The 20,510-nt window shown below is 40.8% G+C and overlaps 1 protein-coding gene across 1 annotated transcript in view; it reads right to left on the minus strand.

The window, feature by feature from the left end:
* Positions 1 to 3,364: 3,364 nt before the first annotated feature.
* The window catches only part of LOC126204360 (max-binding protein MNT-like), a 139,230-nt gene continuing 122,084 nt past the window's right edge, over positions 3,365 to 20,510 (minus strand). The window contains exons 5-9 of the mRNA XM_049938735.1: positions 17,878 to 18,122; positions 14,447 to 14,597; positions 8,299 to 8,463; positions 5,403 to 5,674; positions 3,365 to 3,930 (exon numbers count right to left, since the gene is read on the minus strand). Coding sequence (XP_049794692.1) covers positions 3,778 to 3,930; positions 5,403 to 5,674; positions 8,299 to 8,463; positions 14,447 to 14,597; positions 17,878 to 18,122 — 986 coding nt within the window. The 3' untranslated portion in view covers positions 3,365 to 3,777. The remainder of the gene's footprint in view (positions 3,931 to 5,402; positions 5,675 to 8,298; positions 8,464 to 14,446; positions 14,598 to 17,877; positions 18,123 to 20,510) is intronic.

Raw genomic sequence — 20,510 nt, forward strand, 5'->3', positions numbered from 1 at the left:
TTTTATAATTTTTGTAATAAACGATCTTGGAAACATGACTGGAAATACTGGTTAGGTAATTGGAATGATTTATGTAATACTGATAACAAATGCATTAAAGGGCAAAAATAATTTTTTTTTTGTTTTTTTTTTTGTTATTCACTTTATTGCAGCATTAAAACAACACCATCTTTCTTCAGTTCTTCTATTTACACGTAAATACACATAACAGCTGATCAACAAAAACTGATATTCTCTCTATTTACAGAAAACATACATAGGCAATATGCCTTTCTACATACTTTAAATATGTTCTATGAGATACTGCCTCTCACACAATATTTATTACTCATTTCAGTCACATGCAGTATTGTAATTAACACAAAGCACCACCAGTCAAGTTTAATAACCATGGAAGAAGGAAATAGTTTATAATCTGTGATCATGTTCCTGCTTACATACTATAATGTTAATCTGTCATACTATCAGTTCACAAATACTGAAACTTCATCTGCTCATTTATGTTAACAAGCCGAATAGTGAAATCTAACAGAATATGCTTACTCTGTACATAAAAGTCAAAACATTAAACATTCACCCTGTTCAGTAATTGTGCAATTTTTCTTCAGGCACTATAACTTCTACCCACTGCCAAAAATCAACAATTCAATCATAAGTAGCCAGTGTAAACACTGTACCATCTTTCCATTTTTCCAAATGAGGCTACAGTTTTATTTGCTTTACTCCTCTCAGCATAACACCAATTAACTCTTTACTAATGTTTCACAAAATTAAACATCATTCATTGGAGTTTCCTGGAACCGTACAGCCAGAAAATAATGGCAGTGATAAAAAGTGGCAGTATATCTTACTTTAAAACAAGTATCTGATATTTTATGTTTTGGAGACATTTGCGAACCACAGAAATCAACACATCAACTAAAACGAACAAAGACTGCAGATAATATTATGAGGTTGAAGCAGTGGATGCTTAGTAGGGTAGAGAAGCACCAAACTCTTTCCCTCAAAGTCTATCCAAACAGTTACAATAAAAAATTTAAACATTTCATGGAATGTACATTTGTTTTCCAGTGATCTAATTTTGATGCTTCCTAAATTACCACACAACAGTTAAGATGAGACAGCCAACAAGCTAATTTGGACCAGACAAATGGGTACTTCTCTCTCTTCCATGTAAACAATATGCTGCTAACTGTAACAATATATACTATACAAACAATAAATTTCAGCCACCGGAATGTATTTAAAGAGCATATCGCACTCATGGAACACGTGCTTCTCATCTTAGAAATAGCATGCAGCCTACAAAACTATTTAAAAATATTAGATACATACTAAACATCAATTTTTGGATCATCAATCAATAAGACACTAGACAGATGATTGCAACATCAAGAATATGTTGATCTTCACTTAGAACTCTTACGAAGGTCACTAGTTTTGTACCTCAACAACAAACATTTTTCAGTACATTAATATTGCTTTATTACATCAGTAACACATTTATTCTCAAAAATGCTCAGGGCGTAATTCGGGAATTTTATATTTCATAGTCACTTTCCACATATTTAAGTTTCAGTGTTAAGTCCAACACACCCAAATGAAACAATAAATAACAACAACACAAGCACCACACAAATGTGACATTGCAAACAATACCTGCTCAAATTCTGTCTTCTGCAGTACAAAAGGAAATTTAATAAATACATGACAAAATTTTAAACCACATGTTTAATAGCAAATCTTCATAATTAATTTTTTGGCAGTAAACATTAATTAATAAAAATGATACATAACTGCAATGATTTTACAGCTCAATCTGATGAAATAGATTCATAGTGACATGGAAAGATAGCTTAAATTTTCTAATACGGCAAGTACTTTTTTACAAAATAAATCATATACTTGTCAAATGGCTACTAATACTTTTTTTAATGAGACTGTCCTATGATAAACACACATTCAAATTAAATTAATGTCACGCCGAAAAAACTTTGTACTTACCAGTGTGATAATCGGTTTACAATATTCATGCTAAATATATACACATATCTGCTATCTTATTAGCATTTGAATGGGCACATACTTGTTAACTTCCTCACATGATTGCAAATCTGATAAAGGTGAGGGAGTAGTGTGGTTGTCACTTATCATTTCTAGAAGTTCTTTTCCTCCATATGTTCTGTGACTGTTTTACGGATAAGATACATTCAGAGTATAAGATTCAACCAAATTTAGCTTTCAGTGTAGACACATGCGTAGCTACACATAACTGTTCATAGATCTGGGCTCCAATCTCACTCTATGAAGCAGCTGACAATGTTTCAAATGCCATGTGCCACATGGAAATGACACATGACAAATTTGTAAACTACAATCACCCATACATAAAAAACAGAGAAACACATTTTAGTTTTTCTCTTGCTTGCATGAATAATCAATAACTAGTAGCAGCTGTGGTCATGATTTTCTGTTGTTATGAACTGACAGTAATCCAATGAAAAATAAAAGGCAACAGTTGATCCTGAGTTGTTGCGTGACTAATTTAATATCCCAGAACATTTTTCTTTTAAATAGATCCTCTACAGACATTGAAACTGAATTGTCTGGCAGCTTAAAATAAATCAGGAACATACCAAGTCTTGCTAACTTCAACTTGGGACAAACGTTCTGTGAAGTCCTACATAATTATGACATATAACAACGTCCTAAATGAAAGTATTTCTATATTCTCAAATGCAAGACCTACAAATATTTTTTCTCAAATAAAACACAGACATTACTCCTAACATGACAACTGCTGCATAAAAGAAAATCATCCAATCAAAATGGTAGCAAATACAAATCTCTCCAACAAAGGGGAATACTTTGATGTTAACTACAGAACAAGTATTTCAAAACAAATGACAATGAAAATGTTACCCTACACAAGTGTACAGAAGTCAGCTTATTATGTCAAGAGACACAGTGGTTCTAAGTGATCAACAATCACGAACACGAATGCTTACTACAACAATCTTTAATGCCCCGACACCTTGCATAACCAATTATAACGCTCACAAGCAATCTGACAGTCCTCAGTCAACCGTGCTCCAGTTCTTTCAGCTCTTTCTGAGCCAAAATTGTCTTAATAGAATGAACATAAAAACTGTGCAAAAGTTGTGCCACTGTTCATTGTGTATACTTAACTCCTTGCAAACATTCAGCACTGTTTAATTTTCTTCCTCGGTGCTAATGACTTTTCTCATGATATGATTGCATACTGAAGATTGTAGAAGCCCTGTTCCAGCACACACACACTATATTTGGACGCATATGCGTGCCCATGCTCCCCCCACCCCACCCCACCCCGCGCACACACACACACACACACACCCACACACACATATATTCATTATGTCCAGCACCTGTAGCCAGAATGGCCCACCTCCTTATAGTTTCTCAAAGCAGTAACCATCATTTCTGTGAAGAGTCACATCATTAACATGGGCACACTCAGTCTCACTTCTCTGTAACCTCCAATGTTACCCCACTCAAATCAACATCTGCTTCTTATGGCCACATGCAACAAGACTTGGGAAAATTCCACTACAGCACAAAGCTCCCTGCATAAAGTCCACCACCCTCTTCCAACACACAAAATACGAGTCTTTGCAGGGAACCAAAGTTTTGTATAGTATATCTGCACTGCAATCCCCATGCCTCTGGTAGACTTCCTCCTTAGATTGGATGTAATGTGAAGTAGCCACCAGTGTGTTGCATCGCGGCCAGTGGAGCTCACGAAGTTGTATGAGGGGGCGGCAGAGCACTCGCCTGGGACGGTGAGCTCACCACGACCACTGGCTTCACTAGTGCAGCAGCCGACAGGTACTGCGCATTAACGAGAGGCATAGGACCCACTGACTTCAACAAGGGAGCAGTCGTCATAACCTACAAATGAAAAGGCAAAATGACGTTAAGAAACTAATAGAATCTACAATAACAGGAAGAGCAATAACTCAATTGTGAAAACAGGAAAGGGAAACGTGTTGCAAAGCAACTAATGAACATAAATGTGGACAAAGAATTTTAATAAATTCCAAAGAAAAACGTCTTTGTTGTGTATTGATACATTTTAGGGGTATAGTACATCTGAGGTACAAAGAATTAAGTGTCAAACAGCTTGATTTCTATGTCTGTAAAACGTAATACTTTTGTCTGCAAGGAGGGTGACTTTTTTCCCCAATTCAGTTTCAAATAGATCCTGCAGACTCTCTGTAAGTAACTCAATTAGATTGTAATTTAAAATATAATTTCCAAAACACAATAATTGGAAAAAATAAGAGAAATTCAGTCATTTTTGTGTGCAAACAATGCTATGTGGGAAAAAGCCTCTGAGCGCATATTGCTGTTCATTTCAAAAACACCACCATGTTAACTAGACTAGGACATCCTTTTGCAGCTATTACAGTTTTTAATGTTGAAGGAAGGGTTTCCATTATGTTATGACACAAAGAAGGTAAAATTTGTCTTCATTCTTTATGAAGAGATGCTGTCGAACTTTTGGAACAATTTATCTGGCACACAATCTACTCTCTTCATCATTCCAAAGATATACAACACGGATGTCAGATCGGGGTGTGAAGGAAATCTCCCCCACTTTCCCTTTGAGCACAAAAAAATCAAATATCCTTGGTGGGAAAGAGCATTCAGTCAGATACATAAAAATGAAACTATTGTCGACGTGTGGAAAATATACTAATTGTGCGTGCATTCATTAAAAAAGTAATAGTCCAATTTTCAGCATCTTTGCCCTACAAGAGAAAGTGCTTCATTTCTAATCACCTCAAAAATTACGAGACACTGAACCTCATATCCCCTGAACATTTTCCTTCCACACTACCACACACGTCCTATTGCAACTGCATTCCTTTTGGTATTGGTTAAAAAGCTTTGTGCTCAAAGCTCAACCATAAAAAGCCAACCACCATCACATCATCATCTTCAGCAAATTATGTTGCATGCTCAACACTTTTTTGCTGAACTCCAAATATGATCACCAGAGTGGCCCACCATGTACCACGACATCACTCCAAAAAAATTTTCACTGTCCCACAAATTAAAGAATGCTTTGAATGTACCACTGTAATTTGTTTTAGACTGATACAGATGTGACCTGTTTAAACGCAAATCCTTTATCCTCACTGACCCATTCTGACAGAAATATGTCCACAACACACACACTCTACTCACATTTATGTACCCCAAATCTGCAGATCAAGTTCTGATAGAGGGTGTTCAGAAGAGTGTCCAGAGATTTATTATCACACCGTGTACACCAAAGTCAAATCAGATCATCCACACGATGGGAAAAGATTAATGGGCAACAACGAAACGTTTTGTGAAATGTACATTTCACATACCTTCCCAGCCGCACCAATCGGCTGTGGAGTTGCAAGTATGTGAGCTACTTGCTGCGATCCCTGAGACACTACAGTGACAGGCGTGACGAGTGGCGTCAGCCCCGTGTGCGCAGGGTGGCTGCCCAGAGGGGCCACCACGTGGGTGATGCCTGCAGGCACCGACTTGGTCGCCAGCGTGACACCGGCGTGATGGTGTGTAGCATGCTGCGTGGCTGCAGCTGCGTGTTGCACTGGGTGATGGGGACCCAGCACACCATTTGGTAAGCTGATACCTATACAATAAAGTAAATAAAGCATAAGGCAAATTTACAAGGCTCATACATACTTCTTATTTAATTAAATGTAATACAATAAAAAGGCAAAACAATTTTGAACAAAGAAATGAGAACAAATGCAGTGACGCACGCACTATCGCAAAAACGTTCGGATTCCCCCTCCCCTGCCACCTCACCCCCCCCCCCTCTCTCTCTTTCTCTCTTCTCACACACACACACACACACACACACACACACACACACACACACACACACACACACAATCAACCAATCCTCAGGTGAAGGAATCACAGATATCAGAAAATATGGCATATACTCCAGTATTTATTTAATTCATTGGGTCTTGAGAATCAGGACTCTTAAAATTTTAGACATAAAACTTATGGCTTAAAGTTCCTTTTAAACTGGTGCTAATATAAAACTGTTTCACTCTGCCACCTCTCACCTGTTTCTACTCCACTGTGTGTTCCACTTACATTCTATACACATCTTCCACTCAGTGTCTGGCCTCTGTTTATAATTTCATCCTGTTTTAAGTCCCCCCCCCCCTCTCTCCTCTTTTCTATCCCCCCCCTCCTCTCCTCTTTTCTATTAACTGTTTCCATTGTTTCCTTCCAATATATATTACGCCAACTGAATTTCAAATGTTGGAAATGTTGTGGTTCATTATTACAATTGGATCACTGGTTGTGTGGTATAGTCAATGCCCATACCGTGGCGCCTGCAGCTGCGTGGCCACGGTCTTTACGTGATACAGCCAACGGCCGGCACACCCCGCTTTTGCGCAGCTCTGCACAGCTGTACAGCTCAGGCGCGGGCCTCACACACTGCCTCCGCACTGTCAGGGCAACCTCGGCCGGCGTCCTCCCGAGAGATAGTTACGTGAGGCCGCGCTGCCAATCGTAACAAGTTTCGACAAGCGGACTCGAGTATGGCGGGCATATTCCTCCGCCACTCTATAGCTATATAGCCGCCAACACTGCCACGCCTGTCAGCCTCGTGTTGGGCTACCTACGTGCTACTTCGACATCGCACCCCGGAACGACTCTACACTATGACCGTTTACTATACCGGACTTGGACTCTCTGCAGTCCAGATGCTGCTCGTGATCAAGCACCAAGTTGTGTTGTTCTTGTGGAACTGTTGGCAATAAACAGAATTTTGGAACTCACGCCAATCGTTATTTGTTGTTTCTCCAATTACAGATACAACAGGTTGTATCTGGTATCTCTCTTGATACTGGATTCAGAGCAGTTTTTCACCATCCCTCCATCTGAAACTACTCCTGATCACACTCTTTGTCCTGAATGAGATACAGTTTTAAATGTTCTAAAAGTTAGAACTTTATTCTAAAGTTCTATACAAAAGTTAGAATTTGAACATCACTTATTTACAATGTACCTGTCAGCCCAAATGTCATGGTTTTCACTTCAGTAATTATCAGATGTGAAATTTGTTCCACATAATGCATATTATTTAGTAACAGCAAGTAATAATTTCAGTTTTGTTTTCTCAGTGGGAAACAAGATTTTTCCAGTTTAGTTCCATACCACACAGCAGAATTAATGAAATGGATAAAGAAAAACTGTGAAGTAATACCTGTTAGTTTTGGGCAGTCTCCTCTTTTTTCAGTGTTACTTCTCCTTACAATAACATCAATTTATTTTTGCACTTCTGGTATTCCCTGACTATTCATGGCCTACCCCTTTGTTACCAGCACATGTTCTCTGATTTCCTGTCTGTTCTCTTCAAAAAGCTATTTACGAAAACATACTTTTGGACTCACATCATCTAGCTCTCAACATCATCTCCTTTCTTACTTTTTCTAATTAGCCTTCACAAAAAGAAACATATCTTTGCTGAAATTTAAATTCTTCCAAATTCTTGGTATAGTAATTATTTTCTATACATCCATTTGTTTGTTCTGGTAACCACAGCCATCTCACCGACTTTAAAGTGATTTGAGCTTCCACTTTGTGGTAATTTTTGTATTTTATTATTGCTAATTAATATGACAAAATTATGTTACAAGCAGTATTATGTTCATGACTACGAAGTCTTTTGCGACGGAGTCCTTGCATAAAAAGTTCTCGGTTTACTTGCCGCGTCAAATTTGGATAAAATCCCAAGCTTTCGATGACTACCTCCGTCATCTTCGTCAGGGGTGAAAGTGACTGTCGCGGACCGGTGAGGCCGCCGGTTTCACCGTGATGTCATCCAGCCAATGAGAAGCCGTCCACTGCTTATAAAAGCGGAAGCCTCACCAGTCCGTGACAGTCAGTTTTACCCCTGACGAAGATGACGGATGTAGTCATCGAAAGCTTGGGATTTTATCCAAATTTGACAGGGCAAGTAAACCGAGAAATTTTTATGCAGTATTGTGTTCATGTTGGACTACGTTAAAAAAAAAAATAACATGGTGTTTGTAAAATTTCATCTGAGGAAATGTACTTGGGTGCTACATGTCTGACAAAAGGAAAACTTTGTAACTACAACAACAGTCATTAACTATCAGCTACTCCACGCAAAATCACATTCAACATCAATAAAAGCAATATCATCTTCATTTGAAAGTAACAACTCATTCCAATAATTCCTGAAGTTAGAATCCTGTGTCTTACCTCCAGTAATTGTGGCCAGGGGTGGGTGCTTGCGAGTACCGTTGGCTGGCAGTAGGTTCAGTTCTGCACCTCCAGGCAAGGCCACCATCTTGTTAGTGAGGTGTAACGTCGGCAGTGAGATCGCCGCACTAGTAGGGGACTCACGCAGCCGCTCCGTGCCGACACCTAAATTGAGAAAAATCTCTCAGTGTACAAACCATTAAGATGCCCAGAGAAGATGGTGTTCCAACAAAAGTGTTTAAAGATGGAAAACAATAGAAATGAACTTACATAATTATTTACAGAATGTCTCTTTAAATAAAAACTAGTAAAGTTAACAATGGTGTCACAAAACTAGTTGAGGAGCTTGTAATTTGGGCAACTGATGACAACTGGGTGGTCAGCTCAAGGAATAAAAAAGTAAGTAAAAAAGGCACGAACACTTTTAATAAACTGAATAGAGTTTTCAAAATTGAGCTAATGGTGGGTCTGGAATAGGAAGTTTACAATAAATATATATTACCAATCTTGGCTCGTAGCAGTAAGACACGAATTTTTAATGCAAGAACCATTCAAAACCAGATGGTGTAATGGGGAGGTATACAACATACGAAAAGACAGATTATTAATTATCGTAAAGAAAACCAGTTAACTTGCAGACAGACACAACTAAAAGACATATAACTCTGGCCAGAATGCAACTGTCTTGCTGGATGCAAGCAACAGTCTGGAGGGGCTGGGGAAGGGAAAAGGATAGTAATGTGTGAGTGGGGAGAGAGACGAACACCTGATGGAGTGTGCAGGTACTAGAATGCCAATAGGTGCAGCGGCAGAAAGTTGTGGGGAAGGGGAGGTGGAGAAAAAACGAGCAAAAAAGGGAGAGGAGTGGGGAAAGACAGGTGGATGCATTGGCAGAGGGCAGCAAATAACCAGGGTGTAAGGTGAGAATGGGGAGGAGATGACGGGATGGAGGGGATGGAAACTGTTAAGTGGAGGGTGTGGGGACAGTAGTTACAGTAGGCTGAGGCTGGGGTAATTATGGGAGCAGAGAATGTGTTGTAAGGATAACTCCCACCTGTGCAGTTCAGAGAAGCTGATGGTGGAGAGAAGGATCCAGATGGCTCGGGTAGTGAAGCACCCATTGAAATCAAGTGTGTTATGTTCAGCTGCATGGCTGTGTCACAAGGTCTACTTTGCTCTTGGCCACAGTTCGGGTGTGGCCGTTCATCCTGGTGAACAGCTGATTCGCAGTCGTACCAATATAAAGAGCTGTGCAATGATTGCAGCAGAGCTGGTAAATGACACGGCTGCTTTCACTGGTGGCCCAGCTTCTGATGGGACAGTATAAACCTGTGACAGGACTGGAACAGAAAGTGCTGGATGGGTGGATCGACCAGGTTTTGCGCCTGGCTCTTCCACAGGGATATGATTGTTGTGGCACAGGCTTGGAATTGGGAGTGGTATAGGGATGGACCATGATGTGGAGATTTGACTGAATGTCACTTTAGGAGGGGTGGGAAGTATCTCAGGTAGGATGTCCTACATTTCACGGCATGATGTCAGGTAATCAAAGCCCTGGCGAAAAATGTGGTTCAGTTGTTTCAGTCCCGTGTGGTACTGAGTATTGAAGGGGACACTCCTTTGTGGCCAGTTCTTGGGGAGGGGCGGATTGGGGGTGTGAAGGGGAAATAGCATGAGAGATCTGTCTTTGCACTCCCTACCAACCCTCCATCAGCGAAACCATTCCCGTACACTGTTGTTCACCTTTCCACCAAAACCCTCAGCTCCGCAGAAATTTCAGTTCTATCCAAAGGCATTACCTTTATCCCCACATCCAATTTAAGGATGCAGACTTGACAAAGACCAACTCTCATTCTGCCAATCCCTGCAATCAAAGCACTTCTTTGTCGCTAATCCCTCCAACAAAAACCACCCTGTTTCCGAGACTGCATCCAACCTCTTCCAGTTCATACCACCATCCAACCATGACCCCCCCCCCCCACATACCCACACCTCCAACTTAGCCCCCCCCCCCACATACCCACACCTCCAACTTAGCCTCACCATCCCTCCCCAAATCCCTTCCTCGGAACACCAACCTTTCAATGTCAAAACAAATCCTGACCTTATCATCCTACCTGCAGATAAAGTTTCCACCACTGTTGTTATGAATCACAGTAACTACATGGCAAAAGGATTCTGCCAATTATCTGACTCCTCCATATATAAACTCTCCCAGAGTGATTCCATCCCAAAAGTTCAACAGGACCTCCAATTCCTGCTTAAAGCCCTAGGCTCTTCCCACAACATTGAATCCATTTCTCTCATCACCCTTATAGCACCCCACACACACCAACCTTCTACATGCTCCCCAAAATCCACAAACCCAACAATCTTGGACACCCCATTGTGGCTGGTTATTGTTCAATCACTGAAAGATTTCAGCCCTCATTGACCAACACCTCCAACCAATTGCCCGAATCTAGCCTCCCACATCAAAGAAACCTACCACTTCCTTCACCGTCTCTCCACCATCCCCACCCCTTTACCTCCTGGATCCCTACTCATCACAGTTGACACCACCTCCCTATTCACAAACATCCCTACCCACTATCTCATTCCTCATACATTTTAATAACTTTATTCTAACCCAAAACTACTTCTCCTTTGAAGGGAAGGTATATAAACAAATCTGCAGAACAGTCATTGGCATCCGCATGGCACCCTCCTATGCCAACCTGTTTACAGGGCATCTACAGGAGATCACATAGCCTCTCAAACCACTAAACCCCTAGAGGAGTTCAGATTCATTGATGATATCATCATGATCTGGACTCAGGGCCAAAACATCCTATCTTCGTTCCTTCATAGCCTCATTGCCTTCTCTCCCATTTGTTTCACGTGGTCTTCCTCAACCCAACATGCCACCTTCCTAGCTGTTGACCTCCTCCTCTTTGATGGCTCCATCTGCCTCTCTGTCCATAGTAAACCCAACAACCACTAACAGCCACCACCACCAACAACCACCACCTGAATTTTGACAGCTGTCATCCCTTTCACACCAAAACATCCCTCCCATACAGCCTGGCAAACCAGGGATGGGGTATCTGCAATGACAAAAACTCTCTTGCTCAGTGTGCTGAATTTCTCACCAAGCCCTTCAGAGGCAGGCAAAAACAGATCTCTCATGCCATTTCCCCTCACACCCCCAATCCTCTCCCTCTCCAAGAACCGGCCACACAGGAGTGGCTCAGTACCACACGGGACGGGAATAACTGAACCACATCTTTCGCCAGGGCTTTGATTACCTATCATCATGCCACAAAATGAGGGAAATTCTAACCGAGATACTTCCCACCCCTCCTGAAGTGATGTTCCATCGCCCACCCAACCTCCACAACATCCTAATCCATCCCTATGCCACTCCCAATCCCAAACCCTTGCCACAAGGATCACATCCCTGTGGAAGAGTCAGGTGCAAAACCTACACAATCCACCCACCCAGCATTTCCTATTTCAGTCCTGTCACTGGTTGATCCTAGGCCAGGTTATCTGTTAAAACAGCCATGCCATTTACCAGCTCTGCTGCAATCACTGCACAGCTCTTTATATTGCTACGCCCACCAACCAGCTGTTCATCAGGATGAACAGAGATCACCGAACTGTGTCCAAGAGCAAAGCAGACCACCTTGAGGCACAACAAGCAGCTGAACGTAAGACACTTGATTTCAGTGGGTGATTCGCTACCTAAACCATCACCAGCTGCTCTGAACTGCACAGATGGGATTTATCCTTACAACACATTCTCCACTCTCATAATCATCCCAGCCTCAACCTACTGTAACTACTGTCCCCACACCCTCCACCTAACAGTCATCTGTCATCTCCTCCCCATTGTCAGCTCCCACCTTGTTTTATTTGCCACCCTCTGCCAATGCAATGCATCCAGCCATCTTTCCCCACTCCTCCCCTTTTTTGCTCCTTTTTTCTCCACCTCCCTTCCCCACAACTTTCTGACACTGGCCCTGTTGGCATTCTAGTCTCTGCACGCTCTACCAGACAGCGTTCATCTCTCTCCCCACCCACACACACACTACTATCCTTTCCCCATCCCTGCCCCCTTCACCTGCTGCTTGCATCCAATGTGATAGTTGCATTCCAGCCTCAGATGCTGCAGTTGGTGGTAATGCGTACATGAGGTATGCTTGCCTGTGTGTATTAACAGTGTGTGTGTGTGTGTTTTACTGAGGAAAGCTGTGGCCGAGTTTTATGTAAGTGTCTTTTAATAGTGCTTGTCTGCAACTTAACACATTTTCTTTACGGTAAGTAGCAATCTGTCTTTTCCCACATTGCTGATATTCCTGCATGGAGTTTCCATTGTTTGATTTTTGAGATATACAATGGGAAGTATTGGGAAAGACACAAATGGCTGAAGGTTTGGTGTTGGAGTGATAAAAGTAATTACGACTGTAAGGAAAACTAAATAGCGATAGACAAGACATATAGCCGGGTGAAGGGGTGATGGACAGGCCAGAAAACTTCTTTGCAGGATTCCAAGAGATGAGGAAGGACAGAGGTAAATACTTAACAGAAAGTGGGTTGACAACATCAGAAATTATGCACGAGTACCAAGTAGCACAGAGTTGATGCGTGGACAAGTCTACAGGAGGACTTTATATGAGGTCTGTTCAAAAGATTATAGAACATTTGTAATTTGGCACCAATGGCATGTTGGAGTGAGATGCAGTTGGCATCCTTGCACGCACCTTTGTTTAATGTGTAACTGCCAAACGTTTCATTGTTGTATGTCTGTTAGTTATTGTTCAGTGCTGTATTGAGTAGAACGTTGTGTTGCAGAGTTTGTGAATTTCAGAGTTAGGGAAGCAACGCATTTGCATTAAATTTTGCGTGAAATTGAAGGAAACCTTCACAGAGACTCACAAAATGATGCAGAAAGGCTACGGTGATAAGTGCGTAAGCCATACTCAGTGTTACAAATGGTTCGCACATTTTAAACATGCCCAGACAGAAGTTACAGATGACCCTCTTTCGAAAGGCCCTTTGAAATCTACCAATAACGCCCACGTCAGGAAAGTCCATTAAATAGTGCAGGCCAATTGGAGACTGATAGACAGAGACATTTCAGAAGAATGCAACATTTCAGTTAGAACACATCACGAAATCCTGAAACAGCATCTCGGAATGCATCGTGTTGCCGCAAAATTCATCCCACGGCTCACGAGTCGGCACCAGAAAGACCTTCGCCTCGCAATCTGTGAAAGGCTTTTGGATCATGCAAATGAGAACTAGATGCTCCTTAAGAGAATCATAACTGGTGATGAGACGTGGGTCTAAGGTTACGATATTGAGACCGAGGTTCAGTCTTCACAATGGAGCAGGAGACGTTCTCCAAGATCAAGAAAAGTGCATCAGCTCAGGTCAAATATCAAAGCCATGCTATCGGTTTTCTTTGACTTTGAAGAATTAGTTCATCACAAATTCATGCCAAAAGGAGAAACTGTTAACTGATGGTACTATCGGGATGTGTTGCAACGCCTGAGAGAAAATGTGAGAAGGGATCGACCTGAAATATAGTGAGACAGCTCACAGCTCTCGCATCTCGATAATGCACCAGCGCATTCATCCCTTTTGGTGCATGACTGTTGCACAAAAAACGAAATCACTGTGCTGCCTCATCCTCCATACTCTCCAGACCTGACCCCTGCAGACTTTTTTTTATTTCCAAAGTTCAAAGCCCCATTGGAAGGACAATTATCTGCAACAATAGACGAGATAAAAGAAAATTCACAGACAGTGCTTTGCGCGATGCAGCAAGAGGCATACTGAGACTGCGTCTGAAAGTGGAAACGGCATTGGGAGCAGTGTATCAATTGTGGAAGAGACTATTTCGAAGGAGACCATGCACAATAAGTAAAAGGTAAGCACAGAAAAATTATGTGGACAATGGTCCAAAATTTTCTGAAAAGACCTCGTATACTAGTAAATATATCAAATGTCTGATGACAACAACTTTCGTTTGAAAACAGTATGTTATCTGTAATAAGTGTTCTGAAGGACACCTAGATTCACGGCCTTCAAATACTTGGAAATTAATTCCTGCAAATGTGACTTTATCGAGCTCTGCCAGAAGTATAAGTGTATAACGTGCCTGCATGATGGTGTGACGAAGATTGCGGATGGTGCACGGTGAGCGACAGCGGCTGTGGCTCGGCTGGCAGCACACGCAGGCCTGACGACGCCAGCAGCTGGATGGCAGGGCTCACCAGGGCCGCCGCAAGGCCCGGTGCTGCACTCACCATCTGTACAGCCCAAACGTTCGTGTTGCTGCAGAGTCACGTGTCTTACAGTATATCAGAAAAATCTCATCATAAACGTGCTTCATTCGAATCTCTTTTTACACATATAACAAAAAAATTAAATCAGCCACATTTGAATTTGACTTAAATAATCTGGACTGCAGTTTGGAAGGCCGATTTGAGCAAATACTTCGAAAATTACAGTTTTTTAACAGTGGATGCTGCAACTGGCTGATGTGTCTTAAGTTCCAACTTTGTCAATCAATTCATATTATTTATTTTGTAACATATTATACATAACTATTTGTATAATTTATTCTTGCTCATAATTCGTCTTATTGTTTTATGGTTTGAGATTCTCAGGCATATGGAGAGCAACATCATACCTGCAAAACCACCAGGACGTATTTTTGTTGCACATACTCAGCAGTCACGTGTTGGATGTTTTTTATTTTTTCCCTCTGAGGGGTGAGAGCTGACATCTTCGTCTTCCCTCATCCACACAACAGGGGAGGGCGGTGGTTTCCCTCGGCCTGGGGTCTGAAAGATCCACTCGTCCTTCCCGACCTTCCAAAACCTATCCCTCTTTTCTAACATTTCCAAAGGCTACAAACAGTTCTCTCTATCTTTCTATTTGTCTACTGACAGTATTGGAATGCTATTGGAAGGTAAGTATGATCTGACCATTCTGTACTCTTGTAATTTTATAGTTTTCTAAAGACAGTTCTTCTTCTGATGTAGGGAATAACCTATTCGTACCATCCATACTCCTTGTCTCCTGATAAATTACAAATACATTAGTGATTTCCATACCAAACATGTGAAAGAAGATATTTCATCTATCCCATGAATTTCTATCTCTTGAAAGGGTAATAAGTAGTCATTTCATTTAATTCTATTTCACTGGCATTGAAGACTATATCTCAAAGCTGAGGAATGCTTTTAGATGCTGCAGCAAAACCTACATAAAGAGAGCTGTTGTGAACTACAAGCAGTACAGAATCAAGGAGGCAGCCAAACCGAGTATCCTTTTATGTGCAATTAAAACTGTTCCCAAATGAGGATACCGAGTGAATCAGCAACTACAGAACTTTATATACTGCACTATCCACACTTGGGTGACATCTCTAACTGTTGCTACCTGAGTGCTTCTCAGACTTAAAGCACAATGAGTTGTTACAAAATAGTTTAAAAAGAAAATATGGTGAAATGGAGAAATGCACAATTTGGAAAACGAGGAGACTGCCAAAAATTATGATGCTTCAATTCAAAGAGTGTATCTAAACACAGCAATGTGAATGATACGTCTTATTATTTCAGGTGATTATTTGAGATGGAGCAAAACGTGTTGACGTACTGGAAAGAAAGTTTCACTAGCAGTAGGAATAATTTTTGTAAAGAACTAAATGGCAAAGCCTTACATCAGAAAAGCATGTTATATAAATGTAAAGTAATACACAATGCATTGCCTGCAAATATAATGATTATAAAAACCATTAGATATATATTTTTTAAAAAAAGTTTCTACAACATCGAGGAATACATACATTAGTCTCACGGATATATGTGAGATTTAAACTTACGAAAAGGGCAGACTGCTACTCATGGATGACCCACTAGAGTTGCAGACAGGCACAACCAAAAGACTGTTACACATTATAGCTTTCCACCAAAGCCTTCTTCGGGTAGGAGTGGGGGTGGGGTTCCACCATCCGTACGTAGTCACACGAGCAAGTACCTCGTATGCACATGACCACTACCACCACAATTCCTGTCAGAGTTGCCAATGGTAGTGGTCACGTGTGTATGAGGTGTGCTTGCTTGCGTGAATGGGTTTGTCCCCCCTCTGCTGAAGAAGGGTTTGGCTAAAAGCTATAATGTCAGAGTTGTCAGTGGTTAGTGGTCGTGTGTGTGAGGTTTGCCTGCTTGTCCAAATATGCGTGTTTTTTCTTTACTCTTAATGGTGAGTAGCAATTTATCCTTTTCCTAATACTGTTGATACTGCATCCTGGAGTTTCCATTGTTTATTATTTAAATTTTTTGTTCATAAATAAAACAAATTTCTTTACCAAAGATTCTATCTAAATTCTGTCTATTTTATATCTCTTTAGAAGTGACTTGTCTATATCTAGACCCCTAGAGAAAGACAAGTTACTGTTTAATGTTGTTACCACAACTTTTGAACAGTTCTGTATTAATTTACTTCAAATTTTTACATGATACTCTAATGAGCATTCTGACAGTTATAACTATACATATTTCAGTTATATAATACAATAATTCATATGTAATATATTGAAGGGGAAATGCTGAAACCAAAAATCGCGAAAAATTCTTGAGCGATTTACTTCAAATATTTGCACAATACACTAATAAACATTCAGACGGACCTAGGATATATATATATATATCTTTTTCAATGGCAGTTTCTAGATTCTCTATTAAATCCAACTGCAAGAAAGAAAATACTGCGCTGTGAAAATGTGTTGTTTCATTTTCTTTCTCATAGTCAGTTGCAACTACAATAACAGGGCAAGTGAACCATTAACACAAATTGTTTAGCACATACATATTTTTTCTCTCTACATACAATTTCAGACAAAAATAATATACACAATAATTTTCTGTTTTGTATTCTTCCTTGTCATTGGTTTTACAGAAAATAGGAAAGTTGTATTTATGCTTACCAGCTTATAATTAGAGTATTACAACGGAATCTTAATCATTCAGAACTTTGAAATCCTACCACTTTGCAGATTACAACTATTCTAAATACTATCATCAAGGCTACTATCCTCACAGATTCAGCAGCTGAAGGGAACTCTCACAAACCCCACACAGCAATGATCCCAAACGATTTACGCGTTCATTTTAAGCAACTTTACTTCTTAATCGAGATGTCATTTGCAATTACAATAAAAAAAACAAGGCCGGAAAGAGTAAGGAACAGGAGGGCAATAGGGGAAAGGAAATGTGTGTGTGTGTGTGTGTGTGTGTGTGAGAGAGAGAGAGAGAGAGAGAGAGAGAGAGAGAGAGAGAGAGAGAGAGAGAGGTGGGGGAGAAAGAGAGGTGGGGGAGGGGAGAGGTAGTTTAGGATGTATATGTAAGTCCCATACATATTTAGCAAATGCGATGCATTGCTGACTTCGCAAGTTACCATACAAAATGAACAAAGAATAAATAAATATTATTATTATACAGTACAGGAGTAACTCTGTCGCATTTAAGACAGTGAGCTTTTACACCTCGAGCACAATTTCAGCACCTGTAAACTGGTACTCACATGTGCAGACACAGGCAGCTGCAGATGGTGCGTGGGCGGTGGGGGTGGCAGTGCATGCTGGTGCGGAGGAGTCGCCACCGCAGCGGTGGGCCGCGGGCTCTGCTGCCGCGTCGAGGTACTCGCGTCCTCGGTAGCGTGCTGCTGCGGAGAGCCCGGAGTGGCCGTGCTCGAGAGCGAGGAGGTGCTGCTGTACATGGGGCCAGTTCTCTGCAGGGTCTCCTCCCCGTCACTCAGATCTGCACCGGCTGCAACAGATTGAAAAAACCTGCTATATGAGTTTGCTTGTGTCAGATCTAACCAGCAGCAGCTGGTTTCTAGGGTCAGTGCCAAACAATGTTCACAAATTATGGCAGCCTCAACATATCATGTACACACATAAATTAACTGTATTTTTGTTCTGTATGTTTGTATTATGTTTGATGCACGTTTACTTATCGATTCTCTTTTTTTATTTGTAATTCACTGTTGCTATTTGAGTTTACATATTACGATTTTGTCATATGGAGATTGTGAGTGGAGCTCTGGAGCCTAAAAAATGGAGTGCCAAGTGGAGAACTTGGAACATTTCCCACATATTCTCCTGTTTGAGTTAAATAGAGGAGTGACAGCAGTGGCGGCAGCCAGAAACTTAATGCACCGTGTATGGGAATAGTGCCTTTGGACGGAGCACAGCAAGAAAATGGTACTCTCATTTTAAGGAGTCATTAGTGGCTCTCCACGTTCAGGAAGAGTTTCGGGATTTTATGAAGATTGTTTAAATGCATCAATCCACAACAGTGTACTCGATAAATAGCAAACGTGATACACTGTGATCTTTCCACCATCGTGTGTCATTTACAAGCAATGGGGAACGTTCAAAATCAAATGTACGGGTATCGCATGCCGTAAACCAAAATCACTAAAATCAGTACGTGGCCATATGTGCATCTCTCCTTCCTCGTCATCAATTGGCTCGTGGATAGCACCGACCATTCTTACGAAATGAAATGTCGTGTAGTAGACCGGTCACCTGGTGCAAGTCTTTTGAGTTGACGCCACTCGGGCAACTTGCGTGCCGATGGGGATGAGGCGATGATGAAGACGACACGACACTCAGTCCCTTAGCGGAGAAAATCTCCGACCCAGCTGCGAATTGAACCCGGGCCCCTTTGCGCGGCATTTTGTCGCGCCGACCACTCGGCTATCGGGACGGCCGTCATTCCTTATGCTGTCTTGTTACTGCTGATGAGAAATTGCGCCTTTATGCTAGCATAAGGAAAAGAAAGTAATGGTTGAACCCGAACAAAGCAGCAGCTCCCTATACAAAGATGTGCGCGCATCCACAAAAGATAATGTTTTGCATCTGAAGGAACAGCAACAGTGTAGTGTACTACAAATTCTTCCCCGTGGTGTAACCGTCATTGCTGACATTTACTACCGACGACTGAGACATCTTGAAGATATAGTCCAAGAACAGTGAGCAGGAAGACTGCACAAAGTGACGCTAATCCACGATAAGGCCAGCCGATATTTTGTTAGACTGACAGAAAAGACTACACAGGAGTTGGGCTGGGAAGTCATTCTGTACCCACCTTATTCACGTGATCTTGCGCCCTCAGATTTTCACCTTTTCCACTCTGAATCAAACAACCTTCAACAAACTTCCTTTACAGATTAAAATGTGTTCCGAACACTAGTTGACGAGTTGTAAATAGTGAAGGGGAATATTTTATTGACGACTAAAGTCTCTGTTACATGTATCTCTTGCATTTATTAAACTTATTGAAAAATGCTACAAACATATTCACCAACTTAATATACACATTCAATCAATTAACTCCTGCTACAGGTGTGCTTATTTCATTGTGAGATAGATCACTACTATTATGATAAATCAGCACTATTTTGAAATATCTGTGTTGCAAATGTAGACTTCTCTCTGAGTCAATTTACAAAACTAGCTGATGAATTGTTCCACTGCAAAATTATTCTTAAAAGTAATGGATGACACATTGTCACCAAAAATTCTGCAAACTTCAATTTTTTAAAAATGTGTACAACTGTCTCAGCTGCAACAAGTCACAATGGATAACTAGTTTCAATCACATTTAATGACCATCTTGAGATCTACAAATAAAATGAAATAAAACATCAAATAATAATTATTTCTGCAGATAACATACATTGAAATTATTTAAACTTTAAAGACTCTTAAAAATTTACCTCAATAAGCAGATGATATAGAATGATAGTACTTAAAATTTAAGATTTTTAAAATTCTATCTGATTAATCTCAAGTAGTGAGAAGTCAAAATTATTAAGGGCCTGGTCATAACTCTAACATAAAAGGAACAGCACCACACCAAATTTTTGACAACACTGTGTGGCATCAAGAATTTTACTACACCCACTTTGTGTCATACGAATCCGTGCATTGTGAAAGGTAGGGAGGGAAGGAAGTGGAAGCGCCAAAGAAAAGCACTGATACTGTTCAGTATTCTAATGTAATACTGGTATTGTCTACAAGATACAAGGAGTAATTTAGGTAATTCAGCTAACACTGATACATGACAAATGTCAAAATTAATAATTAAAGTATTAATGTAAAAAAGTATTTAGCACATGTAGTTTTTGGCAGTGTGTGTCTGAGGTGC

The sequence above is a fragment of the Schistocerca nitens genome, chromosome 9, assembly GCF_023898315.1.
Source record: "Schistocerca nitens isolate TAMUIC-IGC-003100 chromosome 9, iqSchNite1.1, whole genome shotgun sequence".
Classification (NCBI taxonomy): Eukaryota; Metazoa; Arthropoda; class Insecta; order Orthoptera; family Acrididae; genus Schistocerca; species Schistocerca nitens.